This window comes from Galleria mellonella, unplaced genomic scaffold, assembly GCF_026898425.1.
Source record: "Galleria mellonella isolate WM207_F2 unplaced genomic scaffold, CSIRO_AGI_GalMel_v1 utg38, whole genome shotgun sequence".
NCBI classification, from domain to species: Eukaryota; Metazoa; Arthropoda; class Insecta; order Lepidoptera; family Pyralidae; genus Galleria; species Galleria mellonella.
The window spans coordinates 8909838-8937062 of NW_026442090.1; the positions used below are offsets into that span (position 1 = coordinate 8909838).

At 30.2% G+C, this 27225-nt stretch overlaps 1 protein-coding gene across 8 annotated transcripts in view; it reads left to right on the top strand.

The window, feature by feature from the left end:
• The window catches only part of LOC113522832 (protein sickie), a 197079-nt gene that overhangs the window by 68325 nt on the left and 101529 nt on the right, over positions 1-27225 (top strand). For all 8 annotated transcript variants that reach the window (XM_031913888.2, XM_031913889.2, XM_052897924.1 and 5 more), the window contains exon 3: positions 20739-21052. In XM_031913888.2, coding sequence (XP_031769748.2) covers positions 20739-21052 — 314 coding nt within the window. The remainder of the gene's footprint in view (positions 1-20738; positions 21053-27225) is intronic.

A 27225-nucleotide genomic window follows, 5' to 3' on the forward strand; every position in this document is an offset into this window, starting at 1 on the left:
AAAATATGATAATTAAATTAAAATATCTGATAGTGTGATTAACTTTTTATTTAGCTCTTAATGCATTTAAATAATTGTCCAGAAATTGTAAGTTGTCTATTTTCGAAAATTGAAAAATAAGACCGTCGTCAATGCCAGATTTTAGTAGGTACCTACATAACTTATTGTTAGATAATTTATTTACTACTTTTTCAATCGACCGAAGTATGTTATTATTAGCATTTAAAAAGAAAAAATTAACAACACAAATTATTTATCCCTATTAGAAGGCTTTTTAGTATTTAATTACAATTTCAAAAGGCCTCCCATATCGACATTTCGTCGCCTTTCAAGATGTGGGCAAAAAATTAAATAGTTCGAATGTTTAGGGTCGTTTTTTGCGCCATAACCGCAGCAGATCGTTAGTTGAACTGACTGGTAACTGACAAACAAACGAATTGTTTGCTTGTCTAACCGACTCACAATGATGTGATTTATTATATGTAGTGGGCCGTTATAAGCAGTACACGGTCGTTTAGTATTAGTACAATCATGTTCTGGTATATGTTAAAGGGCGATTTATTTGATAATAGATACCTTCGTTCACTGGTTAGCGTCTTTTGTAAAATGCAATATTTAGGTCAACATATTTTTGAGTAACAAAACAATATACAGGTATGTAATTCATAAAACAACGAGTCCTGAAATATATTTTTACCGCGATAATGTTTTTTTATGGGTTAATTGCATCAAACCTATGTAAGTTGATTTTAAAGTTTCGCTTTTTTATATGTACATCCATATTAAAACTCATATTTCAGAACTTTTACGTTGACTATCTTAAAAATTACAATACAGATACTACATATTTGTCTGTAATTATGTCGCTTTAAGTTCCAAAAATAAGTTTTAATATCCTCCTAAGTTAATTAGAATTGTAATGGTTATATTTAATTTATGAGTAATACTAAAATGTCAGAGATAAAATTCTTGTTTACCTACTAAATTGCTATGTTTAATGATGTAGGATACCTGATGCAAAGTACCTATGTATAATTGCGTTACCTACAACTATGGTGAGGAAAAATTAAGTGTTTATGTACTTACTACTACTAATAATTACTAGTAACTAAGTAACTAAAAAAAAGTGACAGATTAATTTAACTTGGATTTCAATACGAGTATCGGTATTAGAAATATTTTGTAAAATAAATTAAACAGTAAAAGTGCGTATTATAAAAGTTAACTGACATTTAAATCAAGTTCAAACAGCCATATTATTTGCACAATCATTACCATGACCTACCCGGATCTCGCTGTTGATGATAATCTGATCTCAGATGACAATGCATAAGTAAAAGTGTACCGTTGTTTCATTCAAAATTCGAAATAGTGCAGGTAATTTGGATTATTAAAAATTGTGTAAAGGGCTCGTGTTACACGATTAATTAATCGAGACCTCCCGCAGGTTCTATTCGATCTCACTTCTCAATCGTTTTCCTCAACACTTGATAATAGCACCCTGTTCTGTAGGCAACACAGCAAGTGAGCAAGTCGAGTATTCATTCTCGCGTACGCTTCGCTACGTGATACCCGTGCATTTCGATTTTTATCCGAGACGATTGTACATTCGTAATGCGAGACGACGTACCGTACCGATGTTTTTAAATCGATTAATTTCTAAAATATTATTTTGTATGTGTGTGTTGTGTTTTATTGGATTAGTGTTATTTAATGTGTTATTTGTTTTACATAAAGTGATCGAGTGTTGTGCTTTTAAAACAATTACTTTTTAAGGTAATTAATTTAATATAATATAATTAAATATGAAGTCTACGAAAGATTTTTATAGGTGTTTATTAAAATCAGGGATATTGTTCGTCTAGTTGTGCTCAATTGAAGTAGGTAGGTATGGCGTGTCCTCAGCCTACCGGTTCCGTTAAATCTTGTACGTCGATTGGTTTCTCCGTTTTTGGGATATGAAAGTGATGGATAATTGTACATTCTCCAGATCTGGATACCCAAATATTTAATCAGTTGGTTGTTATTAAGTAGACAAAAAAGGGCATATAGAATTTATACCATCATATTTAATTATAAAAACTTACACCTGTTTATAAAGAAGGAATTATCACACTAATAAGACGTGTTGTATTGTACCTAACACAGATTTTCTTATATTTTATAAAGATTTCACAGTATTAATAATATACATTGATTCGTTAAGATAAAATTATAAAAAATAATAATAATTTGTATACATGTATCTAGTATTACAATAATTTAAGGTTGGGTAGATATCACATAAAAACAGTGAATTTAATCGCGACAAAGTATAATATATATACATGAAACCAATATAATGTTTATCCTGTATTAAAACATGCCATTTAATTGAGAAATTCCTTTCTTTTTGAAGTCTCTGAATGATTTAGAAACTTTTTAGAAGAATAAAAAAAGTTTATTTAACTCCCACTGGAATAGAACGTCATAACAGGATCATTGCGGGTTAAGTTACGGAATTTTTTTTTAACAGATTTTAAGAAGGGAAGTTCTCTATGTATACACATATGATTCTATTTTCTGTATATGGGTAGGTGTATAACGCGATATCTTTGATAGTTATTGTTTTTTTAATTATTTGGAAGGGTTAATTTTAAAGATAAATGCTCTAGTAAATTTGTTAAATGTAAAAAAAAAAAAAAATTATTACATTTTAGGAGTATTTTAATTTCAGTACGAAAGAAATATTTAAAAAATCTCTTTCCATAAGAAATATGTTTGTGAGTGTTAAACCTATTTACATATATAGGTGTACGTACAAATAAAATTCCTATTGCAGAATGATAAGAAATTTATTTTTGACAAGATAGCTGTAAATATTTTTATACTTAGATATGTATAAAATGTAAATAACCACCACTTAAATAAGCATTTGTTTGATTAATGTAAGTAATCTAAAATATCCAACAATACGTACTTTTAATTGATAGAAAAATTTACACAAATTGTACTTAGCGCTTAATTCCTAATTGCTATTAATTTATGGCCGTAGGTAATTATTTTATTTATATGATAATTCAATAAAAGAGATCAAAGTACATAATATAGGTCTACCTTATGCGTATTTAATTAAAAGAGATAACAATTGTTTATGGCAAGAGAGACCTTTTCTCACGAATGACAACAAAAGAACATGAACGTGATTTACCAAGCGTTACATATAAATCAAGCGTGTATGCAGCTGTAAAAATGATATGATGAAACGAAACGTTGTGCCCTCAACTAATGTTCGATGCGCGGGCGCCAGTCACACATTTCGTCGCCTTGAACTGTCATAAGTGCTCAAAGACAAGCAGCATAGACGTCGATTTATATAGATATGCCTATATCCATACATATATATATATATATGTACGTAATATATATATTTAACATACATGAAGGTATATGTATCTTCATATATACTGCTGATAAATTTGAAAAATGTTCTGACAAATCACGGTCTTGGAGTATCAATATGAAATATCAGCAATCATAAAATTAAAAAAAAAAATTGTAGAATTGACAGGAAAATATTACAAACCTTACTGCCAAATGAGGGGGTAGCTTTTAATAAATTGTTTTATTTTTTACATTACAATAAATAGTGTAGTGGAATGCGTAAGTTTAATATATGGTACATGCTGACATACCTGCGTCATCTATCGCCATCTATGTCTAGATAGACTATAGTAGATTTAATCCCGTAACATTTGATTGTAGGTACTATTCACAATATAAAATGTCGCGCATCGTTCTAAATTGATAAGCATATGTTAATTGTGATTCAGAAATGACAAGAGAGAGATTTGAACAGTGACATGGATTTAATATGTAGATGTCATTTGTAATTAATTTAATTTTAGCAAAATTTTTTTTTACTATAATTTTTAGCTAGTAAATTTGCGATAATTGTCTATTAAGTTTTAAATTGAGTTTAAAAAATGTTTAGTCGATCCGTCGGAACAGTGTTACAAGGGTCATCTTTGATTTACTTAGGTTTATCACAAAATTACGTTTGTAAAATTACTGAACTGTATTTATTTATTTATTTATTTATTTATTTAGGCACAGCAACAGTATTACAATTCACATTAAATTGAATATAATGAACTTTATAACTAATTGTTTTAAAATTGTAAACCATTAATTGCTACGCACAGCGTTAGCTTAGACTAGTTTCAATATTATATAATATAAAAATGTAGAAAAAAATATCTTATCTATGTGGTTTACATATAATTAAAATTTATAATCCTTACACAAGGATTATAAAGGATTATAATTTTCAATTATATGAAAATTATACTTAGGTAGATATCAGTATCTAAGTATAATTGTTAATTCTATGTACTCCATAAATTTACCTAATATCGAATTAATCCATCAAAAAAGTTTTGATGCATAATAATAGATATGTATAATTCCAGAATACAGTTATACTGAAACATCATATTATATTTAGTTATGTACCTGTGCAGATATGTCTGTGATAACAATGTTAGAACTTTTTCAAGGAAACAGGTTTATGCCGCTTATCACTTTTATGTGTACGGTTTTAAGCTGAGATTATAATTTTTAGGCGCGCTTTATGTATATAGGTATTACAATTTTATATTCAAACGCATAACGTAAATATTTGCACGCAAATATGTCACCCTGTCCTCTTAAAATTGTGAACAAAATGAACTCTAAAGCAATGATCTTCATCACAATATTACAAACTAAATTAATATTTTTAATATTTATTTAGAAAGGTAGAGTTAAGAGAGATTTTCTTTTAAAAATGAATCATATTTATAATAGATTTCTTACTATTCTATCGCCAGAATACAAGGATGCACATATAACACACATACACTTGTGTGTATCATGTGTATTATGTGCACTTGGTATTTGCATTGTTTCTGTCTACTCTTACGGGAGTCAGGCGTGATGTACCATATATATGTATATGTACCTGTGTAATAATACGAATATAATATAATAGAGAATAAAATTATATGTAAGTACGCAAAATGAATGAAAATTTTTTAGCATTATAATAATGATATATCTTTCTAAATAGGAATTAGTTTGCATTTGATTCATATCCTTTGAATTTTACGTTTATGTAGAGTTTTGCTAAAATTGGTACAGTATTATTAGTGTTAAAGACTTTGGTATAATCCTAAATGAAATAGGTATATTATAAATAATTGTCAAAACCAGACACAACTAGAACGCACTGATTAATACTGATGTTATACGATATTTTTTATACAAGTCCACTTGTCTAGTATAAACGGGTCAACCGCTTGAAAACAAGTTGCTGTAATTATGCAAATTACTATATCTCGTATTATTTAGAATAGATATTGATCACATTATTTGATCACACCGCGTCATTAACGATCAAGATTGTTTATATGATTAGTTTGTGAACATTTGTTTAAATAATGACAGTTCAAGCAACATGTTCATTCATTAATCAAGAACCATAATAGCACTACTATAGATGGATGTAATATATAATTATCCACAAGAAAATAAAGGCAAATGACCTCTGACTATTCTATTGACGCACAAAAAAGTATTAAGCACGAAACGTAAAATTTGCGCATAGGTTTCGTGTGAGTATTTTTATTATATTACAATGATTTTTAAGATCTCATATGACATGAGCATATGGATTTTTTTTGTAAATACTCATGGAGTCCCCTCCATGAAGAAGGAAATGTTTGAAATGGGGATCTAACAGTTCCATTACTGGCAATAAATCCTATCAGGTCGACCTCCGCGCGATTTTCCCTGGTTAATTCTTTGTGAAATTCATCATGATGGGTTCATTAACTTGCATTTATTCTCATCTGTTATTCCTCACTGGAACTCTGCTAGTGTATACCGACAGTGCCGGTGGTGTTACCATCGTTAAAAAAATACTCATACAAACATGAATTCATTCTATCCAATCCAGTATGATTAAATTTCGGGACATAGTTGCGTAATTAATTAATTCTACATTAAATACAAAATATATAAATTCCTTTAGAACGAACCAGTATAACATAAATTCACTAAAATAAAGAAATAAATTCGAGGGTTATGAAACTGACAATTTATATATTGTTTATTTTATACCATTCTTGCGTAATTGGGGTTAATTAAACAGATAGTAAGTAGATATAAAACAAAAAAGATTAAATAAAAAGTCTAAATTTACATTGATTGGGTGCAAATCGTAATAAACATAGTTACAATATCAGAATCTTAAAAATTGAGTTGTAAAAAAATATAACAATAAAATATTTCAATTAAATTGACTTTAAGGTGACACTTTTAATCGTAAAAATAATTTTAAATTTTAAAATACAAGTGAACAAAAAATAATACTGAGGAACGAAATAGGTATCTACCTCGTATTTTGTGATGTTTTTAAACATTTTTTATTGACATTAGATAAGACATACCAATATTTATTTTTTTGTAAAATTATCAATGTACACAATTAGTTGCAGAAAACATCGATAAAATTTTTGAAAATAACCAAAATTTTTGGTATATAATGTAAAGACTTTATACTGGCGGGGTACCAGTGAAAGATGGTAGGTGAAGTCAATCCATGTCAGTTAGCTCGTTGTAACGAATCAGGAATAAACTAGAATTGATTGCAGGAGTGATTATAAGAAGATCGGTCTTATGGGTATATTGATAGCAATAAGCCTACTAGCTTCAATTATAAGCAATCCTTTCTCCCAATTGGAAGGCTTAGATCATGGGATTATGCTACTGAAAGTTGAATAAAAAGAAAAAAAAATTATAGAAAAAGACGTGGGCGATAGTTCACAGTTATTTTCCTTGTAGTACATGAAGTAGGCGAACAGAAGAGCACTGAAAGTGTGACTCAGAACCTATAAAGCTGATCTTACTCAACGGATTGGTCATAACAATCCCATTGTCAATAACGTGTTTTTGCTGAGAGCAATTAGAGGTCCGACATTGCTTCTACGAATTTTGTACATATGAATATTTCAATGTGAGCTACAAAATTATCTCACAATTCGGGGAAGTAGGTACAGTCTTGATCTTGATAGAATCTGTATTATTTGACGAATAGTTTTGAACCATGATTAGATCTTGTAAGTTTATGTCTGTTAGTTTATCACGTTGCTTATATGTCAGGTAATTATTGATAGAAAACACTTATGAATTATTGGCGTAAATTTAATAAAAAATAGCAACTGTGTAAAAACGTAAGGCGATTTTATTTCAATGATTTATCGTTATTTGAAGTATAAGCATATGTTCTTTAATGTTTAACTATTATAAAAAATGTGTAATCTATAGTAATATATGTATATATGATATAATAAACCAGAAGGTCAGTACTCTTTGTTCGTAACCTTATTGAGTTTTTCAGCTCTATGTCTTTGAAAGATATCAACCAATCCAGAGAGTGAGTGGTGAGATCACGTCGAGACGGTGTCACGTCTCCAACACAATTGTCACGTCCGTAGAAGTCCTCCCACAGATATTGCAATTCCTGTATATAGGTCATACAATTTACCTTCTTTTGTTACTTTTAACAATGTAAGTGTTCGGACGGATATATTGGATGTGCTGCTATAAATAGCGCTGAGTTGGAATTAACTATCTGAATTAAAATTTATGACCAGATATTTGTAAAAACTTTCAACTACTTTTGCAGTAATAAGTATATTTACTTATATAAAAAATATAATATAATATAAAGCTATAAAAATTAAAAATATTACTAAGTTATGTTTTTTAAGATGATTATTATTATTAAGGTATATTTTCATGAATGAATAAAATAGATCGTTGTTCTTATTTAAAGAATGTACTTGCATTCTTTTTACGTAAACAAAAACCAGCGACTTGAATAGTGATATGAATGACGATAAAAATACAGACAAATCGAGAATCTCTTCCTTTTGGGACAAGTGTTCCTTTTTTATCAATCTGACATTAAAATAACAAAAATATTCTCACGCTGAAGTGAATAATGAATGTGTCAAAAATGTTAAAATAGCACATGTGGCTATTAGCAGTACAGACTAAAGTGCAAATAAAAGCGTTAATATGATTGATTAACAAATGCTATTTAAGTCACTTAGATATGCGAAGTGTTGCAAATATGAAAGTATGTATGTGTTCTAAACAAAGTTTGTTTGGCCGTCGTTTTTAAATAAGAAAAAGAGTGTGCGTCTCATGAATAAATTTGAACATGTGTTTAGTTATAACGAATTAGTTCACAAGGGCCGCAGTATCTTGACCCTGAACTTGGCTGAAGGTCAAACTACGCGGGCAGCTACAGCTACAATCAATAAGCATAGTTTAATATCTCAAAGTTGCAAATTGTAGGTTCTTTGTTAATAATAACGGTTGATAACGGTCCTCTTTATGATTAATACAATGTTGACTATGTCGATAAAGAAACGTTATTTTTTTAAACGACCACAAAACTAATGGCACTGACCGAGAGCATTTTTATAATGCTCGAAGACTACAAGTTATTTATGAATGAAGCTATACAAGTACGTCAGCTGTGTGCTGCATATTGTAGGTAAATGCAAAAGTTAAAGGAAACGATCTGATAATTTCCTTTGTTGTATTATATTAATTTAATGTGGTTTTTAAGCAACTTTTAAAATGAGAGGGTTTTAATTTTTCTGTATTTTTTTTGGAATTCTGTTGGATGTTACGCGATAATTTCACTTAATTCTTAACCAATTTTGATAATTCGTTTTGTTATCGATGGAGTCTATTTTCATGTTGTAATTTATTTGATGAATAAAATTGCATTTTTTCTTTACAAAACAAAAAGGAATTATTGCAAAGTATATTTATTTATTTAGGTACAGCTACAGTAATACAATTCACATTATATTCACTATATGAAGTTTAATAACTAATTGTTTTAAAATTTTACACCGTTAATTGCTTAGTACAGAATGCTGTACGTATAAGCTAACGAGTTTATAACACTTTTAATATTATATATACATATATGTATGCGACAATAATAGATTAAAATAACAATTATATATTAGATTTCGATTAGATACTTTTACAGTCTTAATATAATAAGATAATATACATCACAGACGTACGATATACTACCTAATAATCATAATGTAAAAATCAAAGTACGCCCATGAAATGTCTTGTATTCATCAGTGGGTTTTGTATTGATTGATGTCGCTTTTTTTTGGAGTATAATGTACTTGTTATTATTGTATCTATTATTATATTCTAAAAATAAATTTAATTCAGGAATAAACTTTGCAAGAGTGAACAGATAACATATAGCGTATCTATAATACATATGTATTAAATGTGCGCTTGTAGAAGGGAAGGGTGGCGGCAATAAATAAATATGATTAGAAACTTATCAGTTTTTATTCCTTTTGCGTAGGCGTATATGATAATAAAGTAAAAACTAAAGAGTTATAACAAGACATATTCAAAATAGAAAAATATAAAATCTAAAAAGGTAAATTTATATAAAAGGAGGTCTGACACACAGCTGGTACTGGTTAGCTTATGATATTGATAATATTCATAGGTAATGAAGTTTTCCATCAGATGAGCATATTGTTTGCTATTCTTATACTAACAAAACAAATCAGAATTCCTAATTGTTCATAAAACTATATGTTTACATTTCGTATATATATATATATACATTTAAATATTCTTCGATTAGAATGTTGGAATTTCGTATTAAGTAGTTACTTGTAGGTTAATTTTATACTCATTCAGTAACCACAGTTACCAGTACTGTGGATTGCTCTACGATTAATAACTGAAGACTCTGTTTGAATGGAATTTATCTGATTACCTGTTTAGACTGGTCGCAGTGTGTGCATATATTAATGAAGCCTATCTTATTTGTACACAAACACGATGCAAGAGGCAATGATCATTCAATAGTGGAGGTCATTATTTTTATTTAATTATATCCAAACTTAGATAAACTTTTTTTTGTTGTATTAAAGAGCGATTTCTTTCTTCAAACAGATATCTTTATGTCTTTGCAAGGGTAAATAGATAGAAAGATAAATTAGTATTTTAAATTGGCACTTGAACCAATAGAAAAACAACAATAATAAGTGAGAAACTGTTCACTCATACTGCGACTCTTTTTCTTACTTTTAACATTTATTCCTGTTGTAACTTTTAAGCGAAAAATTCGACTGGAATAATTTAAAGATGAATTTATATGTATATAACCAACACTGATTACATTAGATAAGGATTAATATCATGATTCAAATGTCATCATCTTTCGATTCTACTCGTATTTTGTTCAACTAATTTGAACATAAAATGGTTATTTGACTTAACTATAATGTTTAAATATAGCCTCGAGAACTCTTTGTAGAGAACACTTTTCAGTTACTTTAAGATTTATAGTGACAATATCGGTGTTACTACTAGTTTTAAAATATCCAATAAGTCAAGGATTTGTTAACGATTCTGTTAATAGAGATATTACATTTACATTAAGGAGTTTTTTATACATTTGCATATTAATCACCTATATCTGTATACAAATCTTTATTTGAACAATTTTATTTTATATTTTATCTTTATTTGTAAAATAAAACGCAATGTGTGATTGTATGTCCACATCATAAATATATTCTCCCATATTAAGTATCAGCAATAATTTTGGCTCGACCATGATTATTGAGTCATTAATGAGGGTCAGGATGCATTACGTTATATTATGTTTATCTGATTTTACAACATTCTTTATTCTTTTTACTAAAGAGTATATATAACCACGCCGTTTTTGATTACCTTCTGTATTACTACTTTTTAGTAACAAATAAATATTAATTTTATGTATTAAAATTGTACTACAAAAATTAAAATAAACTATAGCAACGTTTAAAGGACACCATGGGCGTCATGGTATATTTCGTCATATCCATTGTGCTGTTCGTTTCTATATAAAAGATGTGTTGTTAGTTGTTTTGACATTCCAATTTGTATAAAAAATACAATAAGTGTAAAAGTTTGTTTACATGTCAGTTACTGAATCACGCATACACATGCACACGTATTTGAATTAAATTTAGTACATTGATAGACCGCATCCCAGATTAGCATAAATATAGGCTAAATTTCTATTCTAATCAAGCGGAAAAAGCACAAATAGTTGAGAGTAAATTCAAACTATTTTATTCTAAATTTGAAATGTAGAATGAATGTATATTGTGTATGAAAACAGGCCAGTTAGCCCATCATGATGAATTCATCAGGAATTAACCATGATAGTTCAGGCACTTGCTTCGGCAGTACATATATTAAAAAAAAACATGGTAGTTTCCAAGGAAAAGCGCGAGGAGGTCGACCTGGTTGCTAGCAATAGGATTCTCAGTCTCCATTACTAACAATCCTTTTCCCCCCAATGCTGCTATATTGATAACGTTAACATGGAGGTGAAACTAAACAATTTGCCAGTTCCTTGTTTTGGACTTCCGGTCAACGATATGAATTAAAGAGCAGTGTATTGCAGGCACAATGGGGCTAGTTTATTAAAGTCTATTTAGCTATCCTAAAATCATTTCAAATTATATAGCGGTATACTTCTGGATAACGATACAGCTGTTAAATAGGTAGTTATTTAAGAATAGGTACTTGGCTTTAACTTGTTATGAATAAAGCTTTGCTGTACATTAATATTTTGTGTATTGCTGTAATGTACGTGTATATAATATATCAATAATTTCATATCTACTTTAGACTTTAGAGTGATCTCACTCATAAAGCTTTTTGGAATGGCCCACTTGTATAACGAGGAATGTACATACTCGTATTTTTTACATTTCTCACGGCACTTTTGAAACTTAACATTGTTGAATATTTTTGTTATACAAAATGAGTCTCTCATTCCGTGATTTGTTCCGGCTGTCGCGTCCACCTCGCTTCATCCCGTCAGCTCAAATGTACTCGTAAGTAGGCTAATTTGTAATGAACTCTCGAGATTTATGTTACTTAAGTATTTAACTACGAAGTATATACCACTCAGGGAAAGTCGAAATAAGTGTAACTTGCTTGAAATCTCGCGTGTTGTGATCTCACGAAAATTAACAGGAACAAGGTCGTCTTTCACAATGTTGAAAGGTCACAGATTTTTAAAGCAAAAAAACAAACAACATGTAAACTTGATTGTGGAATAATTAAGATTTTTAGTACCATACTGACATTCATGTGTTTATTTAGTATGTAGGAGAAATAATGAAATTCTTTTTATTATAATAACTGGTTGTAAAATTCTTTTCAATCAGGTGCGATTGGATTATTGAGAGACTTTTTAAGACGAGGTTCATAATTCGTTATTTCTTTGCATTTATTTCATTACTTATATTTTCGCTAGTTTATTTTGATATTTATTTTGACAAATGTTAGGGTTTAATTTCGTGTTGCTGTTGGTCCTATATTAATTTTGTTACAATTATTCGAATCGAATTAGTCGAATTAGATAGCATCGTTCATAAAGTTCGTAAAGGTTTCATTTCTTTAATTGAAACATATTTTGTATACTCTTATTTGTTTAATACTCAATTTTATAGTATATTGTACGAGCATAAATTATCTATTATTTATCTATTTTCATGAATATTTTAAATGACGAAGTGCGTAATTTAATGTAATGATTTATCAGTAAGATTAATCTCAACTTTTATCTTTTAGATTGCTAAAATGCATATAGATAGCTTTATGTCACGTAGGTATTATTATCTTTAGGTACTTACATATAATATATTAGTAAACTAACCTAAGATTGTGCTACTTTATACTCACGCAGAGTTTGTACGCTTACTTTATACACATTATTTACTACAAGAAGACTTTCTATGGAAATCGTATGTAAAGTCACTTACCTGTGGCCGATTTGTGTCTTTGCCGTTAGGCAGTTAATTTTACAAGACTATATTTATATATTGAGGAATGAAATGACACTAGTTTTAGGAATAGCAAAGCAAGGGTTTGCTGTGTACATGTAATGGTGCTGTTTACGTCCATGGGCATTAGTTAAAACTTTACATCGTATTGTTGTCCTTTTATTTGGTATTTCAAGGTGCATAAAAACAATTTTAATTTGTATTAACCAAAACATGACTTACAGTCTTCTTCTCTGGTATATACCTACATATTGAATGGATATACCAAAACCAATACAATTGTGTGTTTATATACACCTTTTTAAATAGTAGGTTTATGTATAGTTGTATTATAATTAATTCTAGTAAAATATAGAGAGATTTCTTTTTATGTGATGCAAAAAAGAACATTTGGATTTATATATGTCAATAATCATCATTTATCTATATTAGTATCAAATGAAAAATAATATCAGTCAATAGAATCAGTCTAGATATATTTATTAATTAAGAAAAGAGAAAGGAAAAAAGACAAATTATAAAAATCATTGAGGTCAGAAGGGAAAAAATATTAGGACACTTGATACGACACGACGAGCTTATGGGCATTATAATAGAAGGTAAGATAGAAGGAAGGAGGGGAAGGGGAAGTTTAAGATATAGTTATATCGGGCAAATCAAGTAAAAAGTTGGTGTCGTGTCTTAGCAAGAGGTGAAAACACTCGCTGAAAATCGTAGTGAGTGGCAAAAGCTCCACAGAAAAGGGCGCAACTCTTAAATAAAAAATGAAATTGATAAAATTGAAGTCATCCAGTATATAAAATAATATTAAAGCTACTAATATTATATTTTATAACTCCCTATCTAGAAATTACGAAATTTCCAAAAATAATTTAGCTCGTAAGAGGGAAAAGGTTGTGCCCAATTACACAGAGTGGTCTCTACTTATATTGAGCAAGTACTCGTAAAGCGATGTCAAATTTAAAATAGGAAAATCTCAACTACCGTTTTACTTTACGTATACCGTATTAAATGCTACAATTTATCTACGTTATAAAGAACCTTCCACACGAGTAGCCTAAACAGTTTCCTGCTATCAAAAGACAATAATATATTACGTTATCGCACCCCTGTCTACAGTGAGGTGATAACGATTTAACGGAACAATAGTGATGGGCCATCACGAAGTACTGGTCACGCGATACCCTATATGTTTTTGTCACGTGTGACTCTAAATTACGGGCGCGCACAGAATGTGGTTTTTACCGTAAAAGTTTTCACATTTGATAAAGATAAATGTAGGTTGTTACATAACATCGTTTTTTTTTTATTATACAAAGTGATACATTTAAAAATTAAGATTAAAGTGTGTTTTCAACTTGTACTGAATTTTAATAGATGCACATCTACGTCTACATGTAAATAAATTCTAAATTATCTAGTGCATTATCGTGACAATTAAAATTATTCTATATGTTAATTCAGTATATGATCTAATTTACAAACGTTTTTTAAGCTAATGTGTAATATTACATTACAATATTACATTACAACTCATAGTAAATTTCTACCTATTAGTGCTACAATCTGGGAGAGTGGGGAATTGTTAGTAATGCAGACTACCAGTCCTATTGCTAGCAATATACCCTATAAGGTCGACCTCCTCGTGGTCCCCACTGGAAACCATCGTGCTGAATTCCAGGTGTATTCATCACGATGGGCTAACTGACCTGCCTTTTCGTCCTCATCTATCATCTCTTGCTCCGCCAGCGTATACCTTTGGTATATATATTATCATTATATATATAGAAATCCCGATAATATATATATATATATATATATATAAATATATATATATATATATATATATATATATATATATATATATATATATATATATATATATATATATATATATATATATATATATATATATATATATATATATATATATATATATAATTTTATCAATATTCATAGCAAATTTTTGTTAATAATTTTATTTTAAAATATAAAATAATATCGACCGAAATTAATTACTGTATAGAGTGAAAAGTATTTAAATTTAGCGTATCACGTTAGAAACACGTGCGTTCTTAATTTGGAATTCTGAAGTAGGACGAAACGTTCGTCCTTCACATTACAGCATCCACATAAAAACAACAAAACACCACGCTGCGATATACCGACCTTACCTTTTAATGAGAGACCTTATAATAACCTATTGATACCCTATAATTAACATTTCAATCTATAAAAAAAATTAACTGGAATGTTTTTCTTTTATTTTTGATCAATGTAAAATATGGTCTATAAATTCAGTAATACAGTTTTACTCATAATAAGAATAATAACTATTTGGGTGACTATGTTTTACAAGCGACGGAAATTAATGCGATCATTTAGGTAAACCATGTTAATTTACCGGAATTATTTCGACGTTTTGATTAGGTTACATCGGCCGTGGTTACGAGTAGACTGTAACCTGGTCGAAACGTCAAGATAAATTCACGTGAATTATCATAGATTATCTAAATGATCGGGTTAATTTCTATTTCGTATAATACATAAAACATGCAGTGCAAAGTCTAAAAGTTAGAATTAGGTAACTATCTTGTTGTAGATACATAAAATATACAATCGTTTTGCAAACTGTTATTATTATACCAACTAAAAGGTTTAAATGTGATATGTATTTTACGATTAATACACTATATTTAAATTACGCATCATAAGTTCTGAATTGTAACGGTTTTCACTTTGATTTATTAAATTAAATTATCAATTTAAAGCGTTTAAGTGAACCATCTATATTATGTTTTTGATATCAGAAAATATAGTTACCCACTTTTTAAATTAGTTTTATACATAAGTTCTTAAACAGCAGAGATAAAGTTTATGTTATTCCATGAATTTTTATATAGTTTCCCTTTTAAAGTACCGTCACCAAATATCTTTAATTGCTTCGTGGTTGACTGGTAGAGAATGCTTTTAGGTTTTATATTCGCTATATGTACCTTTGTGACATAGATAAAAGTTAAATAAATAAATAAACTTTATGTAGGACACATTTTATGGGCAATTCTTTCTCGTATTGAGCTGTCCAGTTATGGAACAAACTCCCTTCCCACATACAAGAGAGTCCCTCTAATACCTCTTTCAAGAAAAGGTTGATCACATTTTCTTTCCCTTGAGTATTTTTTTTTATTTTTCTAATTAAACTATCAAATCTTAAAATCATTAAACCAAATTTCTAATGTAAGTAATATATTCATTTATTTTAACATGTATTATATAAGTAGGTAGGTATTATATGTAATTATATTGTACGACACCTGTATTATATTGCAATGGAGTAAAAATCTGGTTACACACGACCCGTGTGATTAAATTGAATGCTTACACAAGCAATTGAGTTAAATGATACGGTATGAACATTTATGAATTGGATTTGTACACCTGTACGATACATCGTTCTTTTGTATCGACTCCAATTACGATATTTCATTATATTACGTTGCAATTATAGGATCAATGAAAATGGCAGAGAATGACTTTGTTTTATTTAAGTACTAGTGACCCACCTCGTTTTCATATGGGTAGAAAGGTAGAAGATAATTTATTTTTTTGAAATAAAATACACTTTGTTACTCGCTGATAATGTAGCTTTCTATAGGATAAAGAATTTTTTAAATCAACTGAGTATTTTTTAATTTAGCCATTACAACAAAAAAAATTTTTTTTCTCTATATTATATTTTTTTCTATATATTTAAATATTTGTTTAGATATCGGCATTTATCAATTTATAGGCATTTGTTTTTGGTATATATTAAACGATTTTGATTATTATTTTATATTTGTATTTATTGAATTTATTTATATAATATATATTTGTATTTATTTATATAATTCTAAGAGTTTGGGTCCGGTATTAGTATCATCTTAATCTTATTAAAATAAAGGTTTTTTTTTTCTAAAAACTAATTATCACTATACACTTTTTGTGTAACGTTATTCTAAAATCTATATTATGATGATTAGTAAATCATAATCACTGCTATGGTAGCTCACAAGTATATAATATTCATTTCTATTCTAAGTTAGCGACTCGCCCGTTTGTATTTTTTTTTTAAATAACATACAGTCACTTGCTACGTGTTACTCGCTGATAATGTAATGGTCTAAAGGTGAAAGTATTTTTAGAATTTTGCAAGTATAAACAAAAAATTAAATCTTTACTTGTAATAACATTAGTACAGATTTATTTATATTACAATTTTAGAGATAGTTTTATAAAATTAAGATTAATTCCGGTGTTTACCGGTCTTCAAAGATACGAGTATGAAACACATTGGTAGCACCGGACACGAAAGATGTCACCACTTACTCGTTGAATAAAATGTCGCTTTAATTGTAACTAATGGATGTAGAAAGGTCTTAACCGATGATCTCCGCTAACGTCTTCAGTAAAAACTTACCTAAACTATAAACATAAACCTGAGCTTGTCAGTTTGTTGTTTGTTATTTGTATTTACTATTATAAAGAGGAAAGATTTGATTGTTTATTTGTTTGTAATGGATAAACTCAAAAACTATTCAACTGTTATTTTTAAAATGTCTATCTACTGATGCGGAATCGGGTCAAATCACTAGTTTATTATATAGCTAGTACACTAATTAGATTAATGTGGATAAAATGTATCCTAAAATTGTCGTAGTAAAAAAAAGAAGTAATAATATACCGTTTCCTCAATGAATATATATTAACGACCGTTTTATGTTTATTGGGAGTTAGAAAATATATTTCGGTTTTATATTAAAATATTAATGAAATAAACATATTAAAAGTTTCAAAGATATAGAGCGTGGTGTGTACGGCAGTATAGTATTATATTATTATAATCTGTGGTACGGCCTTGGTGGTGTAGCGGTTTTTTGCCTCACCTTCTGACGGTTGCGGGTTCGAACAAACAGTATTTGTGTCTAAAATCTTCAAGTTTCTATTTTTTATACTTCAATGGTTGTTTTTAGTCTATCTTAGCCAACTAGCATTTATACGTTAACATTGATTCTATTTGCATGAAGAGATATTTGTTTTTATTGTGATTAAATTGGGTACTGACTTCAAAAAGGAGTTTTTTTTTCTTTTTATGCAACTTAAAATGGCAAAAAATCTGTAGTACAATGGACATAACAGAGGATCTCAATTCGCTTGTATTTTTTTAAGTTTGTTACCTCATAAGTCCGTCAGTTGCGAACTGATTTGCAAAATTCTTTTTTATCTGAAATTATATACTTACAGATTGGTTCCATAAAGATGTTATCAAAATCGGTTGGGTAGATTAATTTTTAAATCAAAACAATTTGTTGTGCCATATTTTAAGTCGGGTCTTTTCTAAAGAATACTCTCTTGTATTAAAAAAATATTAAACGCACTGTATTTTGCTTTTGGCCTCGACAGACAACATAGAATTTTACCAATATCTAAATAAATATATTAAATATTAATTCGAAGTAAAATACAATTTCAAACAGATATAGGTAATTACAAAATGTATTTATTATTCATTCAGTCGTGACTTATCTAGACATTGTATTGTTGGTATGTTAAAAAAGGTATTGTATGTTTACACGGTTACCTACTCACCCACAGAGACGGGTGGCGGGGTGACTCTGTAAGGCTGGTGTATAGGTGACCAGGAGTGGTTGTATCGGTGACCCTCGAGATCAGGAGACGGGCCTTTTAAGGACCGGCGCCGGTCCCGCGTGTCGCAACAAACACGCTCTCCAACATGCGACATTGAGGTCGGAGCTTTGGTAGGACTGATGAATGCTATTCAAGGGCTACACAGTATTTACTGTTTGAATACATTTATTAAGCTCTTGTTACATTTGGCTGGACAGTAACGTGGTTAGCAAACAATAATATTTTAAACATTAGGCGATGTATGATATGTCCACCACATCTCGCCAATTTTATTACTTGCTCTGAAATTTTAAAAAGGTAGTAAGAAGAAGAATCTGATTTTTTGTGGTTATCTTACACGATTATCCAAAAATTCTGGACCGATTGTCACAATTTTATATCTAACCGATAGAATTTACTTCTGTGTTGGTTTTAGATGTGCGCGCATGCGTGCGTGCGTGCATGCGTTAGTGTGTAATTTGAATGTTTTTAGATTCAACATTCGTTTTTTTTTTTGCGGAACGATATATACACGTGTTAAAAAATAAATTACTATATAAAATGTACTTGATGATTGATTATATTGATACATACTCGTAACATAAACACTTGTATTTTATCATAGTAATGTTATTGACAATTTTAAAAATTCTGATAAATCAAAGTTACGATAAGCTATAACAGGGTTTACATCAATAGTACCTGACTCTAGGATAAAATATGTATGAAAAACATTGCGTATTAATACATTCATATAATAAAATTATAAAAATTTAAAATATATAATAAAATTGTAAGGTCGATCGTTATTAATATACATATGGGCAATAATGTGGCCAAATCTTGTTTGACCTGTAATTGCAGTACTAGTTAATAAATATATATGTAATAATATCTATATATTGCAGTTACAATATCTATACATATATTGACCCAATAATAGATATATTAGGTATCAGTTATCTAATATACAATATAGAAAAGAAGAACCCGATCATAACGAATACTATATACTATATTTTTTATGCAATATGAAATGAAAAAGAAGCCACGGACCACTTGATGGAAAGTGATAATGATCGCGAATACACTGTAGCGCTCGTGATATCCTCATACGTTGTCATTTTTAAAAGTTATAGTGAGCAAACGAATACGCGGCTCACCCGACTGGTGCCCGTGGGCGGTCGTAGGTTACTATCGCTATTTATGAGCACCTGCAACACCAGAGGAACTGTAGATGTATTGTCGGCTTTTTAAAAAAATATGCTTGTATGCCTTCAAACAAAATACAGCCAGTACAGTAACAACAAAAAAACTAGTAAGACAGGAACATTTGCATATAACTTTCATTCAAAATCTCTTTCTGAAATCCTTAAGATCATTTAATAGCGAATTATTTAAAGCCCTATTGTTTAAAATCATGAGATCAGTATGGTTACTTACGTAACAGGCATAATAACACGTATATTTCAAGGACCAACTTATTTGGTAACCGCCTCTTGTATGATCGGAAACGCGTGCGCATGACAATAGAGACACGCTAAGCTTTCGCATTTTAATTTCGCTTGTTGTACCACATAAACACACTGTGTTTGGCGCTGATTACTTTCCATTATAAAGCCATACATTTTTTCCAATGCATATACTTATATGGGATCTTGCCTGTACATTTTTGCACGTAGATTGTCAATGGTGAATTATAATAGTACCTAGTATAAGGTATCTTACTTGCTAGTTATTTAGACACGCGGCAGCGTGTCAAGCCAAGTTCAAGCTATGAACTGGCGACTCAGCAGAAGTATGTTATATTACGTCTGTTATTACCACTGCAGGTATATCTTGTAGAATAATAGAAATTAGTATTGTATGAAGCAATTTCTTTATAAATCTAAATTTTAAATTGACGTATCACTATAAAATCCTTTGTAGTTGTCTAAACTAATAAGGGAATTATATTTCTCGATTTCAATGAATAAATATACAATATGAAAATAATTCTACACGATGGGCCAACTGACTTGACTCATAAAATCATTTCATAAATTCGGTTAGGCTATTTATAAAGTCCTTTGGCTGCTGCTAGAAGCTATATTATAAAATAAAATGTCAAACTTATTTTTTTCTTTTCAGTTGGAAAACGTACAGTGCTGTTTGGACTTTCTCCACGCGCAAAAGGTCCAGGGATTAGAACAAGTTACGGCAGTTGATATACGGGACGCGAAGCTTAAAGCAGTATTGGCACTATTTTTCGCTCTCAGCCGGCATAAGCAGGCATCAAAACAAAGAACAGTGCCACCTAGCGGAAATGTTCCAAACTTAGCGAAGAACGCAAGTGATGACATATCTATAAACTCCGTACAACGTATAACAGGTGGCAGCAGCTGTGATGAAATTTTGACGGCTTGCGGTAATAACGTCGAAATGACGACGTTAACAGCTAATAGGTAAGTGGAATTCTTATTTATATCTTTCTATATATTTTTCAATATCTCAATAAATTTACAATTATTGTTTTAAAGTACAATATGAAATAGCGCCATCTGTTATCAAGTAGTATAAATAAACGTTATTATACTAAAGGTAATTCATACGATGTACGATAGATGTCAGTGTTATTTTAAATATCGTGATTATTAATATTTTACGTTACGGTAATCAAAACAATAAGCAATTGTTACAATTGTAGTGAACATAACGATCTAGCTTTCAGGAAAGTGTAGAGTTCTGTGATATTTATTAACGACCCGTAGGTATTTTATTCCTCTACAGTTAGGGTCTTATCAAAACTTAAGCAGATATTTGTAAAACAGGTATATGCTCACATTTAAACCTACTCAGTAATTATATTGGCTAGTTATTAAGGGAATGCTTGCGGCGTAAACAGATTTCTCAACGCGAAGCGAGGGAGTTGCGTAGGTTGCTAGAGAGTTAATTTATTCATCATATCAGCCGTTTACTGTCCACTGCTGAACATAGTTCTCCCCCATAAAGAGTGGTTTTGCCAGTAAAAGGCATGCTTGGCAGGCGGATTGGTAACCACAGTTAGCTATTGGTGGTGCTTTAAGAGAGACACTGCTGCCCATCTTTTGACCATAAATTCCCTTAGTAGTTTTTTATGACACCTAGGAGAAAAGAAGGGCCTATTCTATGTCGGGATCACACTAATTTGCTCAGTTAGCTGATGTTCAACAAAAATCTGGAACATTTATTTATTTGTTTAAAAAAATGCGAATATGAAACATACAGATACTTGCTGTAACAAAGGGACTTATTAATATATAAAGATCTCTCTAAACTGAAGAATTTATATACTAGTAGGAATTATCCCTAAAGATTATAATTACACCTATATAGTAAGATTAATTTGCTATTTGCTATCCGTTCTTGATTTGGTTATAAGTGGCTTCCTATATAATTTATAACATAAATATATTTAAATAAATCAAATTGCCAGTAAACGATTTTTAGAAAATAGCAAGTACCTAATATTGTATTATTTAACTATAGCGAAGCGATATTAGATATTTATAAAATAAATATAATTTTACTTTTAATCGTGACAACCCTATCAGGAGCTAAGCTCGCGTTTATAAATAGATGTACTTTCCAAGTATAAATAATCCTCTTTTAGATCTATAACGTGACTGAATTTAAGCTCTGCCAGCAAAGTAAGATTTTATAGTAGAATATAAGTACTATTACTTACTGGAAGATAAGAAAATAAGTAGACGTAGGTAATATTTATTTTTGGAAGAAATACTTAATAAGTTATTTTGGTGCATTTATCGTTATACATCACTGTCATTTTTTCTTGTAAAACACTAATAGTACAGCTTTATAAGTACAAGGCAATGATATATTGTTATGATGAAAAAGGTAGATTATCTTACAAGTTTTCTGAAAATAAAACTTGCAGATAGCATTAATTAGTACCATTATAACATTGCATGCACTACTTCGAAAATTAAAAACACGAGTCATTTTATTATTATTATTTTAATCTTTATCCGTTTTAAATTGCTTGATAATATGGTAAAAAGCCTAAGTATACTATGGTTGTGTTCGGAATATTTTGTTTTTCGGTTGAGCTCCTAGTATAAGTTATACATAAATTTACGTTACGATCACATTCACGTTTACTTAAAGTATGTATGGAAGTCTCTGTTTTTTTAAACTTCCGCTATAGGCGCCGTTAAGTTGTCTATATAATCTTTCGAAAAAATGTGAACAATTGGTACTCAGAACATATACCGTATCTTCTCGTACTAGAATAAATAACAACACTGTAATCCATTCAAACATCGATCCATCGCTTGCTTCTTGCCTTTATCACATTTATTTAGGATTGGGTTGGGATTTTCTTTTCTATTTATTCTTTTCAGCCGTCATTCCCATCACGTATCATATTTTATGCTGTTTATTTGTATTTCATCAGACTGTCGAGGAAAGGAGAGAAATGCTTTTCGAATGTATCTACTATATTTATAAACTTTAATAATTAGGATGTCTTGAAATGCGATGGAAATATATAATATTATAGGCTACATGGCAGTAGTGTAAAGTAAGTACGGTATATATAAACTGTAAAAAAATTTATGTCGAGGTATTTTAGATCTACTATATCTGTTTATAGAAGTTCCCTTATGCTTCTCTTCTTAAATTTACTATTTTTTTTATACAACTTAGAATGTCAAATAAGCTGACGGCCCACCTGATGCAAAATGATAACCGTTACCTATAGACATGAGCAGACCATGAACATAACAGAGTATACTATTTCGCCCATGATACCCCTATGCGTTGCCATTCCTGAGGACTCAGGTGTTATTTTTCTGTGCCCTGTAAATTCACTGCCATACCCCACCCTTCAAACCGAAACACAGCCATGCAAACAACTGTTTCACGGTTGAAAAACAACTTTTGTACAAAGTCTCCCTCTGGTAAAATTTTATCGTCTAAAAAGTCAGAGCTTAGAATTTATACACATCTATGTTGGAAATTAATAAAGATTATTATAATTGTGTTTATTTTAATTTTTTTTTACATATTTTTTTTCACCGTTAACTGAAATGTAAATAACATTTCAGTTGTCACTTGCAGTAGTGTAGCGCCTCGATAAGTAAAATCTATTTCTACCACTTTTCAGCACGTTTTCTAATATGCTGCGGAAATTAGCTTAGAAATGTTTAAGGGAAATAGATACTTTTTTAAAGATAGGTATTTATCTTTTGAAAGTTTGATGAGCAATGCTGATCTCAAAATTGTTGTTATTTATTTATATGTAATTTGTGTAATTATGATGATATTATTAATAATAAAAATCTCTCAAAATCACAGTTAAATTCCGGATTTCCTATAAAATATTATTAATATTTTAAACAACATATTTCTATTTCTATTCTATTTACAAAATTTATAGATAGCACATACATTAAAACGGAAGATCGGAAATGCCTACCGCAGAGGCAATAATTCTTGCGGTACCATCGAGGCGACTGGCCAGTGACATATCTATTTCTGTCACTAGCGCCCTCTATTGGCGAGTTGCCGAGATGATGCTCGTAATTTTAGGTTTACTCATATTCTATGTTTGTAAACAAAGAGGACAAAAATAATTGAAATCTAACGAATAAAATACAATTCGAACTGAAACGGAAAATTTTGTAATTTGAAATAAGCGATTGTTAACAACTTAAAGTAATCTAAGAAGGATTTTGCATTTCATTCAAGGCAAGGAAATTATAAAGGTACTTTATATGTTTCTGAATCAAATCAAAATAAAATGCTTAGAGATTCTAAATTCTGAAATGTTATCACACCAAAGCTAGTTTCTTGGTCTGACCACCTCCCAAGACAAGGTATCTTCTCGGTATTCTTTACTTGCATTTACTAATATGACAGTGTAAGGAATAAGTAGTCCTTTATATTGTGCTATTATCACAGTGTAAAGAGTCTTCATAAAAGTAGTTCTTTATAATATTATTATGAGTTTATAGGTGTACATATTAAGATTTATGTTTATTTTGTTGCATGCAGCGCAGCGACCCGCCGCGTCTGTCGCATAATCATACATAACATAGTGCCAGATAGTGTTAAGCAAAATTTTAGACTATATAATTATCGCCGTTAGGGGAACAGTACTATACATAGATAGTTGGATGTCTCGCCAGAATGCTTATCGAGTATTCAATATGGTTAACCATTTATTTTAGGAAAAAATAGCAGGTATGCACTATTTTCCATCTTAAAATATCATTAAAACCTAACTGCGGTTTTTTTATGGATGATAACCCCGGTGGGGCACCAGTGGGGGATGATAAGCGAAAATGAATGAGAAAACTAGTTAGCTCATCGTGATAAATACATTTGGAACTCGATGATTTGCAGGGGGGGCTACGTGGAGGTCGACCTGTTAAGGTATATTGCTAGCAATGGGACTAGTAGACCGCATTACTTACAACCGCCTCCCCCCCTCTCGCACCTAACTGCGGTTGCCAACCCACTTGTTAAGCGTGGTAACTACTAGCAAAATCTTTTAATTGGAAAAGGCATATGTTCAACAGTGGACAGCAACGGCTGATATGATGTTGATGCATTATTCTTGTATACATAGATACAAACTTTGTTTATATTTTTATAATATCTCAAGGATTCTATCACAGTAGTAAAATATTGAGTAGGTACCTCTTTTAAGTTTCAAATATTGGTTTTTTTAGTATATATTTCTTTATTTAAATCTCTATATTCCATATAATATTATTGTTTGAAAATTCCAAAAATTCTATCTTAAGTGGTGTTATAAAAAGTAGGCAGGCATTGCTACCATGCATCACTTGACGTCACTCAACCCTCTCGACGCCGGTCAATGTTTCTGATTACGCAGACAATGCGAGGATGTCACGTCAAGACAGAGGAGTCCCGAGCTCGACTCACGACAAAAGACTAAACATGCTATTGTTTGTCATTTCGTTGTCGGTTGTTGCGTCGCCTGACGCCGCATCAATGGGCGCTACTCACACGTGCGGGATAAATATTTTTTCATATAACTTTTAGATTAACGAAGCGTAAGTGTTCATGCTGGCGTGACAGCGTGATTACGTTACTGGGTTTTTGTTAGATATTTTGTTATTACTAGCAACCCTGTATATTCTATGTAGATAGGTAATTATTAAATTAGTTTTTACCCACAATAAATTAAGTTCGCTCCTCCCCACCCAAAAAAAAAAAAAACAAAACAGTAACATCAAGATTGGCAAAATTAATACGAGGTCATTATAGAATGACGATGTGTCAACTCATTCAATTTTGATGCAGAAATTATCAAAATTGAGTGAATTGAAGATCTCCATTTTGAAATATTTTAAAGATTAAATTTACGAATGCTAGCTTGCTTCAATAATAAGTGGGATCCTTTTGGACAAAGATGAATTGCAGCCTTTAGGCAAATAAGTGGGTGCAAGACCGTTAAATCAACTGATTGATCATGTTCGACAAAGACGATAAAAACACAATGTTAGTATCGAACCCTCATTACGTTTAATAACATTTATGCATGCTATAATAAAATATTCAATAAATTACGGTAAACCGGCTCCGCAATTCAAGATTTAAAGGTCATGTTCATATGGGACTTTCTACTTAATAATCACATTATTTAATTCTTCAACGAAGAATGTTTTTACTGTAAAGAGAGCGGCTGTTTATGGTAATTGAATCTACATTTTGCTTCGTAAAAAATTATTAACCCACGATTATGAGATTATTAGATTGAAAATATTTTAATCGAGAAGGCGGATTCATGAGTCTATAAATAAATTGCAGTTTTGTAACAAGCTGTATTTTGCTCTGTAAAGAAAAATAATAACACGGGAATAAATTTTATCGATAGCAAAAACTAGTTTGAAAATAAAAAAAGTAATACAAAACCTTCTTCTTTCAGTGGCTTCTCTTTTTAGAAATCACTCAAGATGAAAGTTATTTAAATATAAATCAAAACTAAAAATAAAAACATTAACAAACTTACTATGACCATTGTATGTTGTATATATGGTAAGTCCCGATAGCGACGCATTTTGGTTTCAAAAATTTTAGGATCGCAGTAGTTATTAAATTCATCCTGGGATTAGCTTCATCCATCCACTATCGATAGCTGTTTCAAAAAAAAGGTTAACTATTATTAGAAATTGCAAATAGATAATGAGAGAGTGAATTTCTAATTTTTTACTTTCAATTTGTTTAAAATGGAAAATTTGACGTTCATTAGTTTGTATCCACTGAATATGCGCTTATTTAATATAGAGTAAATTTGTATGTTGCACACCGTCAATTAAATATGTGAGGATAATAATAATTATAAATATTAGTTGTGAGCAAAATTTATAACCTTTAAAGAATCGCAATAAAGTACTGTCAATGATAAAATTATATAACATTGTAAGTGTAAAAGGGAAAAGTGAGGACATTCTGATGCAAATGCATGCGGCCAGTTTCTGAAATGCAGTTTTTCTCATAGGTGAACAACCGAGGTAGCGCGCTAAACACAATGGCCCCACTTGCCTTAAAGGGACACGCCTTGTACGGAATCACTGCACAGCACTGGTCTGACTGCTCGAATGCC